Source organism: Typopeltis vanoorti, chromosome 1, assembly GCF_054136105.1.
Source record: "Typopeltis vanoorti isolate ZY-2024b chromosome 1, IOZ_Tvanoo_1.0, whole genome shotgun sequence".
Lineage (NCBI taxonomy): Eukaryota > Metazoa > Arthropoda > Arachnida > Uropygi > Thelyphonidae > Typopeltis > Typopeltis vanoorti.
The window spans coordinates 32975024-32994047 of NC_143549.1; the positions used below are offsets into that span (position 1 = coordinate 32975024).

The 19024-nt window shown below is 35.0% G+C and overlaps 1 protein-coding gene across 3 annotated transcripts in view; it reads left to right on the forward strand.

Moving 5' to 3' along the window:
* Nucleotides 1–19024, forward strand: part of Slob (Slowpoke binding protein) — a 352791-nt gene that overhangs the window by 191319 nt on the left and 142448 nt on the right. For all 3 annotated transcript variants that reach the window (XM_090415589.1, XM_090415597.1, XM_090415606.1), the window contains exon 10: nt 1257–1319. In XM_090415589.1, the coding sequence (XP_090271715.1) occupies nt 1257–1319 (63 nt within the window). The remainder of the gene's footprint in view (nt 1–1256; nt 1320–19024) is intronic.

Sequence of the window (19024 nt, forward strand, 5' to 3'; positions counted from 1 at the left end):
TATGGGGGAGGGGAAATGGAAGAGGCTGAAAAAGAACATCAAATATGGATGTATAAAAATTTTATACTTCTGAAGGTTAATTCAGAAACCTTGGGTAGATGTAGAGTTGCTTAAGAGTGAAAGCTAGATAACTCAGATGAGACCTACATAATCTTTAAGGAATGATGACAATTCTGATTGAGGATTCTGACCTTATGTCCAGTCTCACCTTGTTGAAGCGCTTTCCATTAGCTGGTATTGACTGTTACCGAATGAACAAGGACAGACTAACATTTGGAGCTTAACTGACAAATATGTACTCTCTGGCCTTAACATCAGCGGTGTTAAAGATATACACCATTAATATAAGTTGCAATAATGGTAATATGTAGAACTGGCAGAAGGATTAGAGAAGAGCCATTTCAACATAATTAGTGTTACTGAGCTAAAGACTAAAAGTGTGAGATTCTTCTAAATAATAATGAGGTCTTATATGCTTGCAATAGTGATCAAGTAATGATGTAAACAGGTTTCAAAAAATTCCATTTCTGAGGAAGAAATGGAGGAATTTTTTGAGTCATTAGAGAAGAGACAGCTGATATAAAGAAAAGTTGGTCCTTGGAAATACTCTGTTGTTTAAATTTGGAAATTTAAACAGCAGAGTAGAAAATGAATATCAGGCATACAGAAATGTTTTGTAAAAATGTGGAGAAAAGAAGAATATAGTGATGGTGGTCTGGAAAATAATAGGGTAAGCTAACATCATTTGCTTATCAAGTATCTCTGGCTTGAGATTGATTAGAATAAACTATAGCATTAATAGCATTATGCAGCATGCACTGACATAACATGTTTTGTTGATAGGTACTAACAGCTGTCATATCAATGAGGTACCTGGTGACTAATAGTTAGCATTAAAAAAATATATACATATAATTTTTGAAACTCATTTTTCTTTTGACAAGTTAGAATTTGCATATTTTATTATCAATAGGAAGGATAATTAGGTAGCAGATGAATTGATTAAAATTTACATCTGATTTTGAATGTTGCATATTTAATTAATGTTTGCTGAGTGCAAATGTTGTTAGCCTACTTGATAAGTAAAAACAAATTGAATTATTCTTCTTTTAACAAGATTCATTGCCTATCTGAAACAATAAGCTCTCTTTCATTATTTGTTAAGCATTTTTATTTATAGAGCCACATGTGTATAATCAGAAAACTGTAGGTTGATCTGTTTATATAATAAATATCTGATTTCTAAATCTTTGCAGATCTCTGGATTAGAATTTTTTCGGCATATTGATTTGCGGGAACTTCGTTCTCACATATCTCCTGTAAGTGGTTCACCTTTCCAAAAATAAAAATATATTGTCAGGTATATATTAACAATTTAAAAACATAATCTTGCAGTTGAATATTTAAAAAAAAATAAGTTAATTTAAAAATAATGGTGGAAAAATAATAAAAAATATCTTATCAGGTATGTATAAATTATAAGAAAAGGAATGTTGCAGTTAACAAATAATTCTTATCAATTGAACACACCTAGAGGTGTTTAAGGGGCAAAGCTTTAACTGAGAGGAGACCTCCACGTAGCCTTTAAAGGAATGTGGAGAACTGACAAGGCTTCTGACCTAATGTCCAATCCTCACCTTCTTGTGGTGCAGCATTCCCCCCCCCCCCCCCCAATTGTTCCGCCAGGGAACCAAGATGAACAGTGAAAAGTCAGCTATGCAACAAATCCTAATACACACTCCCAACTCAACATCACCAGAGTTCAAGATCAGTACTATCAACATAAGAAGCCTGTATGACAAAGAAGAATTGGATACGTGCCAGATTGACATAATAGGGGTGACTGAAACAAAAGTGAAGGTAAAGTTACTGGAGAAAGAGGCAGGGATAGACCATCAATGAGATGGATGGATGGCATGTGTGGAGTGACTGATCTTCAGAGAGTTGAGGCTGCCAGAAAAGCAAACAACAGAACTACATGGCAAGGCCTGCTGTAGCACATCACCAAGCATCAGAGTGACCATACGGCATCTGTAGATGCTTAATGAACACAGTAGTAGTAGGTAGTAGTATTTACTAGTAGTGGCCTTCTTTGCATCCATTTTTTTAGTAAGCTCCTTAAAATTAGGTATGTAATTAGTCAAAGCAGTTCTTATAAGCTCGTTATAACCTTGCCATGCATGCACTCACTTACTCTCGTGCCATCGCATCGGTCAAAAGTTGTGGCTCTTCTAAGTCTTATTGGAATTAAGACTTAGAAGAGCCCTGGTCTAGATTCTTAGTAAAGTCTTCTCATGGCTTTTATATAGCTAATTTTACACACAGATTAGCTCTCTGACATTTTTCTCTGTATTTTTTTTCAGGCATCTGCCAGTGTATTAGCTAGGAATTTTTTGGTATGCTTTCCTCTTTTCCAGGACTGCTTCTTCAATTTCTTGTGTTCACCATGGTGTTCTTATTTTTCAGTCCTCTTTTGGCAACTTCACCACATACATCATTAGATGATCAGTCAGTGTCTTCTTCCGAGTTTGTCACTGAGACTCCAAGGTTTATTTCTTATTTTCTGTTTGTTTCATTTTATATTCAATAATGTTTGTATAATCATTTCTATAAGTAACTGGTAAAAGCTGCACAACTTTAATTCTAAAACTTTCTTGTATTCTGTTTTTTTCAATGTATCCATTTCTATACTGCTTAGTACTAAATAATGGTCACTTCCAATTTCAAATCCTCTGTATCCTGAACGAGCATGAAGATATCACTATCAACAATGACGTAGTCAATGAGACTTTTGTTTCTTCTCTCCATGTGTACTTGTGCCCATCTTGGTGTTAGTAATGACTAGTCCATGTCCTGAGCAGAAGCCCAGTAAATATTTACCATTATCATTAGCTTGGCAGAGTCATATTTCCATATACAAGTACTTATACATGGAAATATGTCTTCTGCATTACTTTGACCTTCATATCACTTCTGGGTCTGGCTCCCACTGACGAAACCTCAATAAAGGTCAAAACCGGTCTGGGTAGTGACTCTTCCCATAATGCACAGCATTATACATATCCGTAATGATATGTGCTTTGCATTATGGGATACCAAGGCAAGGGATGTGAAGTCATTAGCCTCTATATATGAGTTACCCAGTCCTGTAGTTACTTCAGGCTCAAACTTTGTTTGCATATGCTTGGATAAAGGATTAAACCATCATTATCAAATTCCTGACATGTACAAGGGGTGTACAGGATGTTATTATTATGTGACACCTCCAGGGAGTCCAAAGACTCATCAAGGGAGAATGTGCCAACAGCATCGAATGATTGAACCCTTTCCAACTACTAATCATGCTCGAACTTGCTTAACTTTTTGCATGAGCCATTGGTAGCAGAAGCTCGACCAACCTTTGCTGGTGTATTATGATAGTACTACATGAAGAACTTGCATCATTACTAATTGGTTTAATCCTGTCATGTTGTACCACCACAAATAAAATGATGGTACAACATAACAGGATTAAACCAAGAATATAATTTCTTGGCATCTTTAATTTATAGTATAACCAAGTGGAAAAATGTTCAACATCCTGCTATTAATATTTTGTAATTCTTCATAAAACTAGAATTCTCTTTCCTGCCTTCTTCAGGGACATATACTGCTATGGTATTTAAGTAGCTTCTATTTGTTTTTAATTTAACTGTTATAATCTGATCATTTTACAAAATTGTAGTATTCTATTTTTACATTTATTTATTAAATCATTACATTTATTACATTTTATCTATTAAAATGGTACGACTAGAAGCTCTGATATGCTATGTTGGTCCACTCTACTGTATAGCATAGTAAAATTATCTATATCTTTTGTTCCCTTTAATTTCTTTTTTGTATTATTTTCTGTTATCATGGGTAGATTAATATTCTTAGTTTTTAGTTTTACTAATTCTAATTTACTAAAAAAAATTCTAATATATTTATGATATTCCTTCCTTTTTAAGTAAAGAATACTTGTTCTTAATGCTGTATATTAACTCTGCACAACAGAATGAGTTCCTAAGGTATGGAAGGAAGATGAGATAGTTCCATTACGTAAGGGTGGGTGGCAGAATGGAAGTATAAAAAAAAAATGGAGTGGTTGTACACAGAATTGGACACTGGAAGATAGATAGGAAGGAAGCAAGGTATCTTGGATTGATGGCGTAGTACATAGAAATTTGAAGTTCAGAAACATATTGTGAAGATAATCCAGAAGATTGTTGAATGTACTGAGGGGAATGTTGATCAGCAGAGATAAGAGGCTGGTAATCCTAACAAAGCCTTGGGGAAAAAACCACTGAATTATTTTTCTCAACTCTGCTTACCAGGATTTTAAGAGAGTGATGTAGAGGTAGATAATAAAACTTGTTATGGGGTTTAATAGAATAAATACAGGATATATAAATTAAACAACACATTTAATCATTTCTGTATTTTATCTCAGTCACTGAGACACATCAGGGAAACAATATTAAAATTGCAAAACACACACACAGGTATTCTTTCTTTTACACTTACACGGTGATCCAAATGCATTTTTGAAAATTATGGAGACAACTACCGTGTTTGAATAAAAACTTTAGTTTAATATAACTAAAATCTACATTCATCAGTATCTTTAACAAACCAGGTTGATTGTAGTGTAGCTTGTTTTCTGTGTATAGTTGTATGTTCCAGAAGATGACCTTGACATAAAGGTCGAAACGTCGAATGTAGATTTTAGTTATATTAAACTAAAGTTTTTATTCGAACACGGTAGTTGTCTCCATAATTTTCAAAAATGCACACACAGGTATTAATATTATTTCTAATGATGGACTGTGATGAAATATGGGAATGATTAAATGTGTTGTTTAATTATTTATATGTGCTGTATAATTTATTTGTTTACATTGGTTCTGAGGGTAATCTGCAAAGTATAGTGGAAAAGAGGGTGAAAGGATGATATGAAAGAGAGACTAAACTGTTGAGAAGTATTTACCATATTAACACTGGTGAGACAGGTTAATTTGATAAATTGGTAGTTGAATTGCATATGGATGTTGACTTGCTTATGTAGGTTATGTGAATTTTTGATTTATATATTATTATAATAACTGTTCAGAGGTAAAGTAATGATTTGAGTATAAAAGAAAATCATATTTAGTAATGGAGCTCCCCCTATATTCAAACCTAAGGCTAAATTCATGTCATAATAAAATGAACTTTTTTTACAAATTGTATTAAAAGTATTTAAATGACATATCTGAGTATGTACTTTTATGAAGGCAGGGATCATATGATGTGTGGTGCCAAACTTGATTGAGCTAAAAAATTAGGTTAAGAAAAAGTTGAAGAAAAATAAAAGGTTTTTGAAAATTTATAGTACATTAGTTGGGCTGAGGATTTTTTCCATATTTATTAATATATATATAAATAAATAAATATAAATATTTAATTAATTTAATATAAATTTTTACATAGCCAGAAGCATACTCTAGAGACAAACATGAAACTTTTTCAATCCACTTCAAGCCTCCAGTGAACCAGCAGTCGTCTCTCACTAGGTATTGAAATTCATTTCTCACCTAAAGACAATTACAAACATCCATGCCCATAGCAGGATTTAAATCCACAGCATGTTGGTTGGAGAGCAGATATACTAACCACTCGGCCAAAAACAGTGCTATCAGGTAGAGCCAAAAAAAAGTTAAAAGAATGAAACATGTAAAATATATATAAAATACATTTATATATTTATGGGGTGCTTAAGGGTCAAAGCTGTATAGCTGAGAGGAGACCTCCACATAGCCTTTAAAGGAATGCGGAGAACCGACCAGGGCTTCTGACCTAATGTCCAATCCTCACCTTCTCGTGGTGCACCCTGTTGGGTATCTACTTTGATACTGAACGAACGAGGATGGGCTGGCAATTTGGGATTTACCCGACCAAATTGTATTCTTATTGGTTAAACCAAAATAAAAAATGATGGTACAACATGACAAAATTTCATGCCGGCTGGGGCGTCGCCAGGTTAAACAAGGCCCCCGTTGTTTTCGCCAGGGAACCAGGGCGAACAGCGAAAAGTCACCTACTGGAACAAATCTGAAAACAAACCCCAACTCAACATCACCAGAGTTAAAGATCGGAACTATCAACGTAAGAAGCCTGAATGGCAAAGAAATGGAGCTAGCTGAGGAATTAGATAAGTACCAGATCGACATAATAGGGGTGACTGAAACAAAAAAGACAAAAACTGGTGAGATCTTTCTGAGCAATAAATACAAAATGTTATATTCAGGCAATGACAATCAAGGAAAAGAAGTAGTAGCCATAGTATTCAACACAAAATATGAGGCTAATCTTCTTGAATGGCAGTCATTCTCAAGTAGAGTAATGTGGGCAAATATGAGAATGGGGAACTGGACAATGAGACTTATTTGTGCCTATGGTCCCACAGAAGGTTCTACTAAGGTAGAAGTGGAGGAATTTTTTGAGGCTTTAGAAAAAGCAACTGACACAATGAAAAAGGAAAAGTTGGTCCTTGTTGGGGATCTAAATAGCAGAGTAGGAAGTGATTGTGAGACATACAAAAATATTTTGGAAAAATTTGGAGAAAAGAGCAAAGCTAATAATAATGGCAAATATCTGTTGGATTTCTGCTCAGGACATGGACTGGTTATTACTAACACCATGTTCCAACATAAAAATGTGCACAAATTCACATGGAGAGAAGAGGCTAGGAATAAGAAAAGTCTCATTGACTATGTTATTGTTGATAGTGATGTTTTCTCCCTGGTGCTGGACACCAGAGTGTACAGAGGATTTGAAATTGGAAGTGATCACTATTTAGTCTTGAGCAGGATAAAATTGATTTTCATATTGAAAAGAATAACATGTAAGAAAGTTTTAAAGCGAATAAAAGTTGAGCAGCTCTCAGATGTGAACTGTAGACTAAAATACAGAAAGATTATTGAAAAGAAAATGAAAGAGTTTGAGAACAGGAATCAAACCTTGGAGATTCAGTGGCAAACTCTGAAGAAAACATTGATTGATTCTGCCAGAGAGGCATGTGGTGAGGTTGTGTGCAATGATAAAAAAATCAGAACTCCCTGGTGGACACAGGAAGCTAAACAGACAGTGAAGGAAAAGAAGAAAGCATATCAAAAGTTCCTGGCAAATAAGTCAGCTTTTACTCTTACAGAATACAGAGACAAATGTAAGAAAGCTAAACAGTGTAAGAAAAAAGCTAAACAAATGTCAGAAAGCTAAACAGTAAGAAAGATAAACAGTGTGTAAAACTAGCTAAACAAAAGTCATGGGAGGACTTTGGCAAGAATATATAAAATAAATATCAAAAAGGTGGCAAAATATTCTGGAGGCTGTTGAAGAAGCTTAGGAATGGAGGAAAGAGTGCTGTAAAAGGAATTAGAGATGATAAAGGTGACATGAAAACAGGAGAGAAAGATATCCTTGAAGTATGGAGTAATTACTTTGAAAAACTGCTAAATAAAACAAGCAGTGATGACAGCACAGTGATAAGAAACACTGACCAGGCATGCAGTTAGGATTACATATCCATACTTGAAGTAGAAAAAGCCATCAAAGGCTTGAAATGTGGAAAGGCAGCAGGAGTAGATGATATTCGACCAGAAATGCTGAAGTATGGTGGTATAAGAGTCTTACAGTGGCTGCACTTCATAGTTCAGAAAGCCTGGACAGAGGGACGAATACCCGATGATTGGAGTAGAGCTCTCATAGTACCCATATATAAAAAGGGAAATAAAACTGAATGTGAGAATTACAGAGGTATTTCCCTACTGAGTGTTCCTGGCAAGATCTATGCAAGTATACTTGAGAAACGGTTGAGAAGAATTGTGGAAGAAAAGCTTGGTGAAGAACAAGCTGGATTCAGGCCAAATAGAGGCTGTCAGGATCAGATCTTCACTTTACGACAAATAGTCGAGAAATCATGGGAATATAACAAAGATCTGTATTTAAGTTTTGTCGATTTGGAAAAGGCATATGACAAGGTGCCAAGAGAGAAGCTATTCAATACGCTGCAGTTATATGGTGTCAATGGGGCATTATATCAAGCAATACTTAGTCTTTATTTGAATTGTAAGTCAGCAGTTAGAATTGAAGGAAGTACAGGGAGATGGTTTAATGTTAAATCTGGTGTGAGACAAGGATGTACATTATCCCCTCTGTTATTCATTATCTATATGGATCACATTATGAAGGAATGTGGTATGAAACTTAATATCAAAATTGGAGATGTTAATGTCAGCTCTTTGCTTTATGCGGATGATGTTATACTTCTAAATAAATCTGCTACAAGTCTGCAAGATTCTCTGACTAAATTGAATAGCTGTTGTAATAGATATGGTATGAAGGTCAGCAATAAAAAGACAAAGACAATGAAAATAGGCAGAATCATTGAAAATGTCAACTGTGTTGTGAATGGAGAACCTGTGGAACAAGTAAAACATTTTAGCTACTTAGGCACAATTTTTACTGAAGATGGTAAATTAAATATAGAAATAGACAACAGAATCAGCAAAGCTGGTATGGTGGGAAGTCAGTTGAATAAATTCATATGGAATAAGAAAGAAATTAGTCGGAACACTAAATTAGATGTATACAAGACAGTGTTCAAACCAGTTTTAACTTATAGATCTGAGACCTGGGTCAGTAGTAAAACACTTGACGAAAGACTAGAGACCGCAGATATGAGAGTCCTGAGAAAGATTAGAGGCGTGAACAGATGGCATTAATGGCAATATCATATTAAAAATGAGGATATTAGGAAAGAACTTGACATTGCCAACATCCAGGAATGCGTTAGCAGAGCTAATCTCAGGTGGTATGGTCACTTAAATAGAATGGGAGAGGAAAGATTAGCAAAACAAGTGTTCTCTGCCAGGTTGGCAGGAAAACGACCCAGAGGAAGACCAAGCTAGAGGTGGATTGATACGGTACAAAGTGCCTTAGACGATAGAAATATAAGATCTGATAATGTTGGAGTCTTGACAAGTAACAGACTGATTTGGAGGAAAATTGTAGATAGGAAGTTAGTAATGATGTAATTTTTTCATGTAGTACTGTCATATCCTGTACACCCCTTGAGGGTACATGGCAGGAATTTGATGATGATGATGATGATGATTATATATTTATAGCCATTTATATATGTTATATGCTTTGTTTCTTTTTATTCTTTTAACTTTTAATATCCGAATTTTTTAAATTCTTAATTTTCAAATTCCAGTCTATTCAATCCGTTATTATTATTATTATTCTTATTATTATTATTCCTGATACCTCCAAGGAGTCCGAAGACTCATCGCGGGAGGACATCTTCAACTGTCTCTACACCTTACCTCTACTACGAATCAACGCCTTCCAACGCTTATCTCTCTGCTATGTTCCACTTTTTTTTTTTAAGCTGTTGAATATATACTGTATCTCTACATTCATATATTCAAAGTTTTTTTCTTATCATGCATTTTTCGGCTCAGTCAAGTTTGGTTTCTATTAGACACTATTCATATCTGTCTTGGCACCAAATATCATGTCAGTCCTGAATTCTTAAAAGCGCGCACACACACACACACACACACACACACACACACACACACACACACACACACACACACACACACACACACACACACACACACACACACACACACACACACACAGTTATTTCATTTAAGTATATTAATATAATTTGTAAAAAGTTTTTTTTTTTACAAATTATTATAAATTTGTAAAAATTTATAATATGTAATATGTACATAACAGTTGTTGAGATCAGAATTCAGAGTTGTTGAAATTAATAATACGTGACAGTTTGGTGATTTATGTAGTTCAGCAAAATTGTGATTTGGATATTTGGACAGAGAAGATCATTGATACATTTTACAAGATGAGGAAATGGAATGTCAGAATTACTTTCAGAGTTTGAGGATGAAGATGTATCCACCAAATAATATAAGCATCCAGATAGAAAACTGGTAACCTAGATGTAGAAGGCAGAAGACAAACATTAGGAGCTTACTTAATGGTATGTCTGGACTCATGTTATATGTGATGAAGATAAATAGTAGGTAATCTTTATCCTCAAACTTTATAGCTAAGTATGGTGTCTACAAAACTACTCCGGTTGACTGCACAGTTTTCTGATTGATGTAGTCTGCATCTCTTTTGACAAACTTTACTCTGTGAAAATTGGCAAATTTTTGTGAACATGAACATCTTCAAATCCGAATTATGAATTCTGTCTAATTTCATGGGGCGAAAAAAGCAACAATTTTCTTCTGTGCTTGCTTTTGGCAACAGTCATATTTGTAGATAAGATGACTCTACTCTTGTTGGATCCTATTTCATCTTAACCTATACCTTGGATCCGTCATTTTGTTACTGCGATGTTCTTAAACAAATAATAGGTTGCTAGTTGATTTCTAATCCAAATATAGAGAAAATTTGTATTTATTGACTGCACCACTCTATATCTGAATTTGTTCAATGTTTGAAGTAAAAACCAACTTTCAACTAATTCTTTCTATATGTTGTTATTATGTATACAGGCCAAGTTTATTTAACTTACTTATTTCTCCCACTTTGGTTCGAATATTTTATGAACGGTGCAGTAAAAGAGATTCAGGCAAAATACAACTTTAGATCAAATAAACAAACATTTAATTTAGGCTTACAATTTATACACTTTAGTTTAAATCACTGAATAAGGTATTATAAACATTTTAGCTCATCTGGTAATACAGTCATACTATCTCAGGCGATGGTTAATCTGGTTAATCTGTTGCCCGAAATACAGCCTTCACAAAGTTCATTTAACTATTTAATAAAGTTCAATGTCATAAAGTTCCTTAGTGATCAATTACATTAATATTTCATAGTTACTTAAGTTCCAAATACAATAAAAGGGCAGTAACACTTCTTCACAAGTATACACTCTTAAATCCGTACTCCAGCTAATCTCCACAGTAGTTACTGTTAATATAGGGATATTCTAGGAAGAAACACACACATATCTCCACATAGGAATATCAATAGTTGGATGATTCTTACCAGTAATCTTCCTTGTTCATCTACTTATATACGAACATTTCTTATAACTGTATACACTTAAAACAATTAACAACTCATTAAAACAAATCTTCTTAGTAATAACTGAATAAATTAATGGTTGCAATTCACATAGTTAAATTTTCTTGCTCAGATTACAAGGCTTGTACTACCTTTGCCATCACTTGACCAATTTAGTATTCTACTAATAACTCTTGAACTAAGGTAACATGTAGTAATTCTTTAACTTGAAGTTTTTATGCACAATTGCCTATACTTTTGGCATTTAATTAATCTTTTAGGCACTATATCTCTTAACACAGCTATCGTTTAAATTCAACCTTGCTGCCTTTACTTATTCTCTTGGTTACTCCGTACTAAGCTTCAAGTTTCCGTGTGTCCCTGAAAAGTCGGTCCTGAATTTAAATGCCAACTAAACTTTTAAGTTAGCTAGTAAGTTGTTCTACAACTTACTAGCTAATTCGCTCCTCGACTAGTAAACTTTAATTAGCTACTTGAGTGACTTGCCGACTCGCTGTTATCTCACTCTGATTCCCCGAATCAATCATCCGAATGAATTGTTTTCTCTGTTCTTCGCTTATATATCCCTTCTTCCCACCGAAATTGTTCTTTTGCTCTACTTCTACTAAAATCATTTCCAGTCTTTTAATACCAATCTGCCACGCTCTGTTCTAAACTCGTGCTAGCTATCTTACGTACGTCTCCATGACAACCAAAACAAAATATAATAAAACTGAGGCATTGCATAACGTTATACCTCTACATACAGGAACAAATAAGGAATATTTACACTGCAATTAATAACCAGTTAAAATGTTGAATACAAATTCTTATAATATTAATATAACAATAAATAAAATAAACTTAATATTTTAATACAGTCTTTTCACTATTAATATATATCCTTGATTAATTAATTAAATATTAATAGAACTTAATGGTAGTTACATGAATATTAATTTATAAGCAAGTGATTTACATTAAATAATAATTACAAGTCTAGCCCATGTGATGGAAGATCATGTTGGATTCTGAAGCAAATATTAATTACTAAAATCTCTATATATTCAGAATCAAACACTCTGCAATCTTTCTTGACATGAATAATACAAATAATGCTCCCCTCCTAAATCCCAGAAATCAGTTTTTTTTTTTTTTTTTCCCCCCCCACTTAGGGCATTACTTTACTTTTCAACAGTTACATTTTCTGTTTCTTGCTTTTCTTGGAATATTTCTATTAGACACTGTTCATCAGTCTTGACATCATTGATATGTGTGATTTTCTTGAAATTTGTTAAAACACAGTGCTGCTGTTCCTTACAGTTCATCTTCAAATTCAGGGAATAAATTTCTTCTTCATTTTCAGATTCATTCATTCATTCATTTCTTCTGCCTCTGTCATTTGGAAGTGTCCTGTTGTGTATTTCCTGAATTGTACAATCTCGAATCTTCAAATTAAATGTTGAGAAGCTTCTTATTTCTTTTTAACTTTCTACCCACCCACAGTCCTAATGTACAATAAGTTCAGCTGCCTCTCATTTATGGAATTATCATAAAAAATAGAAAGCACTGTTCAACCATTTTCACCAAATTTGTAAATGTATATATATATATATATATATATATATGTATATAAAATACTGTATATTATATTTTTTTTAATATTAGAAACTCTAATACAAGAGTGTCATGTAAGTTGAGGAAAGATATGTTTCTTGAACATCTAAAGATTGTAGTCTTAGTGAAAGTAGTAAGGATGGCCTCTAGAATAAAAGAAGCTGAATTGTTGAACTGTATATGGATGTTGACTAGGTTTGTGTTATTTGCATGTTTAGAGGAGTGATGATGGCTAGTTCAGTTTGCAATTCCCACAAAATTACCTATAGTAAATATCTTGTGACTATAGAAAATGCAATGGAATGTGTTTAAGAAGGTGATTGGAGTGAGTCCTGTGAGATGGGCGAAAAGTATTTTCTAGAATAGTACAATACTTTCTACAATACTAAGTTTTTTTGGAGACTAAAGAAGTTCTCAATGTGGTAATGTTTGTGCCTTTGCCTTTTCTATAGTCACAAGATATTTTCTATAGATAATTTTCAGATTTGTGAAAAATTATATAACTTGTAGTTTCTAATTAAGTTAATAGTTTTGGAAGAGACAAGAAGTAAGATCCTTCCTACAAGAAATAAGACTGCAGTAATTTTCAATAGCATTTAAGTTTGCCAGAATATCCTTACCCCATTGGAATAGTAAAGGAAATGAGTGATTAAAATATTGATTTATAGAAGACTTTGATGCTTAAATCATTTATCAACTACTAAGTTTGTCAAATGTGAAGAAAAAAAGTAGAGTGTACCATCGTCATTCAGCTAAGCCATCAACAGGCTTTTGATGTTAGTGAGAGAAGCTTGTTTATATATAGGAGTAAGGGTCATAAAAAGTACAGAGCCTTGCGATATTTAGACCAGCATTGGTACTGAAATCTGAAGGTGGAGATATCTGAATGCTAGAGAAGAAACTAGAGCCAGTTGGAAAGAAGACCATAAGATGGTAGCTTAGCATTGGCCTTCTAACCTAAACTTATGAATCAAACTTATCACCAAAGCAATCCTTACCAGCATGGAAACATACATTCCCCACACTACTCTGAACTGCCATCCCTCTAAATAAACCCTGGTTCTCCAAGATGTGCCAAGGCTGTACAAATAAAAAAAAAAAATCAAGCATACCACAACTGGCTCTGGTTCTTACATCAAGAACTCCATCCTTCTTTAGTGCTTTTACTCAAGCCTGAAATAGCTGCAAGAAAACTATCAATGCTTTCAAAACAGAGTTTGAAAGTGCAAAAAAGCAGAAAACTTGCAGCCTGTCCAAACCACAGTTGAGCCTTTTGGTCTGTTGTCAAAGAAATTGGCCATAACTTTTACCCACCACTATTCTCACCCCTATAATACCTAAATGGCTCTATTGCATCATCGCCCACCAAAAAAGCCAATCAACTTTGCTACCCATGTACACATAACTGACAGTGGTAAATGCTGCCCAACCATTCCAGATCCCCAGTATACCCTTTTGCCAGAAAAAGATCAGAAGAATATTGTCTAAAAATTGTCCAACTCTCCTGGCCCTGATTGCATTCCTCCAATTATCCTGAAGGTTTGTGCACTAGAACTGACAGCTATCTTATGTTGCCTGTATAAATTCTCTTACTCCACTTGACAATTCAACCCATTCTCAAGAAGGACAACAAATCACTGCTGTCAAACTACTGCCTTATCTCACTCACCTCAGTCCTATCTAAAGTAATGGAGAGAACTATAAATTCCCAACTTCTACACTACCTCAAAAGGCACCCAGCTAATAAATGACCACCAGTATTGATTCTGTCGCTGCCAATCAACTGGAGATCTACACACACATTTCATCCATCTCTGAGCAAATGCCATGGAGAAGTTTGGTGAATCTCAAGTGGTTGCACTTGATATCTTCAGAGCTTTTGACTGGGTCTGTCATGAAGGCTTACTAAGCAAACTCCCATCATTTGGTCTGTCTCAGGATGTCTGCAGTTGGATTTTCAGCAATCTGTCTGAAGGCACATTATGTGTGATGTTGGATAGTTTATCTTCTCACCATTCAACTAATGCAAGGGCTCCGCAAGATTCTGTTCTCTCACTAACCCTCTTCTTTCTTTATATCAATGACCTTCTTTAGTTGACCTCCAACCCAATATACAGTTTTGCAGATGACAGCACATTGCACTCCTCCTTTTTTATTTGATAAACCTTACTCCACACCCTCGAAGGAACTGTTGAGAGAAAGAGAGGAAGACAAAGACTCGAGTGGATGAAAAATATAGAAGACTGGACCTATCTCTCATATGAGGAATGCAGCAGAGAGGTGCAGAATAGGACATGGCGGAGACACATGGTAGTCAATCTCCTGGAGGGAGAAGACACCTGACAGGACAGGCCTCCACACAACTCACCTCAACCTACAGAACATCAACTGCCACTTCCCTCAATTCTGATCTACAAGCCATCCTCCAATGGGATTCAGATAACCTTGTCAATTTCAATGCTAGTAAAACCCAGTTTTGTCTTAATTCTCACAAAAAAGAATAATTTTTACCCGGTATTGTTTTTGACAACACTCAGATTTCCAGTCAAGATTAGATTTCTCTTCTTAGAATTGCACTGACATCAAGCCTCTCCTTTCATAAACACACCACAATTGCATCCATATCTTCTAAAAAACTAGGCTTTCTATTTTGCTCAAGATGTTATTTCACCTCTGAACAGCTGTTAACCTTATACAAATCACAAATCTGCCCATCTATGGAATACTGCTCTCACGTTTGGAGTGGGACTCCTAAAGAGGGCAATTAGATCGATTAATACTCATCTCTTACCAACTCACTCCTGCCACTTTTGCACAATTCGTTGGTTTCTTTGATATGTGTACTTTATAAATATCTCCATGGCAAATGTCATTCTGAAATATCAGCAATAATTCCTATACTCAATACTAAGTCCTTTGGAACATGTGCTACTGCTACCTTCTGTTCAGACCTCAAATGCTCCAAAAATGCCAAGAGCAACATTCAAATCTCTCTCTCTCTAAAATTTTCATCACTCATTTCTAAAAATAATGCCAACTAGGAAGACCTAATGTGGAGTAAGAATTGCAGAATTCATATTGGTGATCACTAATTAATTGGACTATAAACAGTGAAGAATTTTTAAATAAATGACTTAACTGCCATTTAAACAGGTAGTTTTTTTTTTTTTGCATTTGGCTCATTCAGAGTTTGATATATATACAGTATATGTATGTTTCAGGCTGCAACATAAGCTGAGCATTTCTGAGTGGTCTGATTCTACTTTAATTATGTTGAATTTTTATCTTCTACTACTTTGGTGCAAACCAAATCTCAGATGGTGGTTGTGTATTTTGGATGAAGTAGCAAATAAAGGGCCAGCCTGGTTGTCCTAGCTGTTAGCATATTCACTCTCCAGCCAAGAGGCTGTGGGTTCGAATCCTGCCTAGGAATGGGTGTTTGTGATTGTCTTCTACCTTTATACATTCATTCATACGAGTGAATAAACACTCTCCCAAGATGGAGTGGGTCACCTTGGGAGAAGCCTTAACTCCAGCAGTGGGGAAAAGTTACAGGCTTATTAAAAAAAAAAAAGAAAAGAGGCAAATTATTAGTATTATGTGACATCTCCAGGGAGCCCAAAGACTTATCGAGGGAGGGCACCTACTCTACAGCTCTATCTCCACCACTCAATCCACCAACTATAACCACCACCATCATCATCTACCCCTGAGGTCAGCACCTGCTGCTCCTGAGCTGCATATGACTCTTTTCATTATTAAACAATCTATTTTTGAGTAATGCAAAATGAATGTTATGTATTAAATTAGAAACTAAAAACTCTAAATATAGCATTTGCAATAAATTAAGGACATTTTATATTTAATCAAGGACATTTTACATTAAAAGTCAGGGATATTTTACAATTGAAAATAGTACATGCGATGCCGAATAATACTTTCATGTTACTATTATTACTATTACTATTATTATGGGCAACTCCAGGGAGTCCTTAGACCCATCGAGGAAGGCCCTAAACATCATGTCCACACAGCTATACGACATTGTCACAGTATCTATCATACCTTGCCTTGAACTCACTCACCGTCACAGCACCCACAACAGACTCTGGCAGCTTATTCCACTCATTTACCTCTAAAAGTAAAGAACCCAGCTCTAACACCCCTGCTAACCACACTCTTAACCAGCTTCCATAGGTGTCTCCTAGTTCTCCCACCACCAGTCCTGATCTCAAAAATATCCTCTGAATTAATCCTATAGAAACCCTTTAGCAATTTGAATGTCTCAATCATATCTCCCCTTTTCCACCTATCAACTAATTTCTGCAACCCACGAATCTTCAACCTGTTCTCATATTCATTCCATAGACCTGCTATCATCTTAGTCACTTGCCTCTGGATCCTTTCCGCCTCCTCCCCATCAAGAAGGAACCTAGGTGGCCAAATCTGGGCACAGTAGTCAAGATGAGGTCTTATCAAGGCTCGGTACAGAGGTACAATAACTTGCTTGTCTCTGCTCGTCAAGGTATTTTTCAACAACCAATTGAGTTCATGAGCTGATTTAGCTACTTTTGCAATGTGCTCCCTAAACTTCATCTCCCTATCCACCAACACTCCCAAGTCCCTGGTCTCATCAATCTCCTGGAGTACAGTTCCACCAATGTGGTATACTGCTGCTAATTTTTCATCCCAAAATGCATAACCTTACATTTTGTCACGTTAAATTGACATGCATTCTCCTTAGCCCGGAACTCCAATCTATCCAAGTCGTCCTGCAAGATTTTGACATCTTCTATACAAAATTAATAACGGAAAAAACTCACGTACAAAGATTATTTAATAGTATAATTTTCGCCTGTGTGTCACAGGCATCTTCAGTACATTAAGCTCAAATTAAACAATAACTGACAATTCCAAAAAGCGCCACCTAAGTATCTGGTGTAATACAATAAAAAGTTAGGAAAGATTACCTGATTTGTAAAGTACCATCTCCCATAAAGGGGATAGATGAGCCATCGGATCTGTTTAAGTTAGGAGAATGAAGTAGAGTTTCACATGTTTCTTTATAAAGGCGTTTCATGAGAAACTGACTTTTGTGAAGAACTCTTGTCTTTTTCCAATGAACTCTGTGTCTAGTGAAGATGGCTTGTTCTGCAAGTCCAGACTTTTCAGGTTTAAAGTATTCAATATAAGATTGGTGTTCTTCTAGCCGGATAGAGGCAGATCTTTCCTTTTGTCCGAAATAAGATAATCCACAAGAGCACAGAATCTGGTAGACACCTGAATGATTAAGATGTGGAAGCTTGTCCCTAGGAGAAGTGAGAAAGGTGAAGATTTTTCTAAATGGTCGAAAGGCAACAAAAATATTCAGTGGTTTTAAAACTTTTGCTATACATTCACTGATGCCTTGTACATGAGGAATAGTAATGCGTGTTATTTCTTCTGTGTTTGAAGAGGAAGACATATTAAAAGTACTCAAAGTTCTTTTAATGAAGCAATTCTTATAACCATTAGATAGAAAGGAAGAAGTTATATATTGTAGTTCTTTCTGTAAAAGATCGTCTGAAGAACAAAACGAGTGTGCCCGATGAACCAGTGTTTTAATAGTTCCTGACTTTTGACTGGGATGGTGATGAGATTCTGCATGGATATAATGGCCTGTATGAGTCTTCTTTCTGTAAACTGAGAAATGTAGGTTACCATCTGGTTGGCGAAGAATTAGAAGAATTAGAATCTAAAAAAGCTAACTGCTTATTTGATTCTACTTCTAGGGTAAACTTGATCCTAGGATGAAATGCATTTAACTTAGTGAAAAATTGTTGAAGTTCATCTGAAGAGCCATTCCATACAGCAAAAATGTCATCGACATATCCGAACCAATGAGTAGGTCTAGGAGAAATGTTGTCAAAGATACATTGTTCAAAATGTTCCATAAAGTAATTGGAGATAGCAGGAGAAAGAGGATTACCCATTGCTGTTCCTTCAATTTGTTGATACAACTTATTTTTAAAGGAAAAATAACCAGAATTTATTACAAAATCAAATACATTTACAGTGTCTGAAGGAAATTCCTGTTGTAGTAATTCGATGCTTTCCGAAAGAAGCACATTTGTAAATAAAGAAACAACATCTAAACTGATCATGATATCAGAAACTTCCAAATGAAGATCTGAAATTTTATTTTTGAAATCCAAAGTATTTTTTATATAAGTATCAGTTCTTCTAGTTGAAGAGGAGAGTAAATTTGATAAAAATTTTGAGATTTTGTAAGTGGGGCAACCTATAC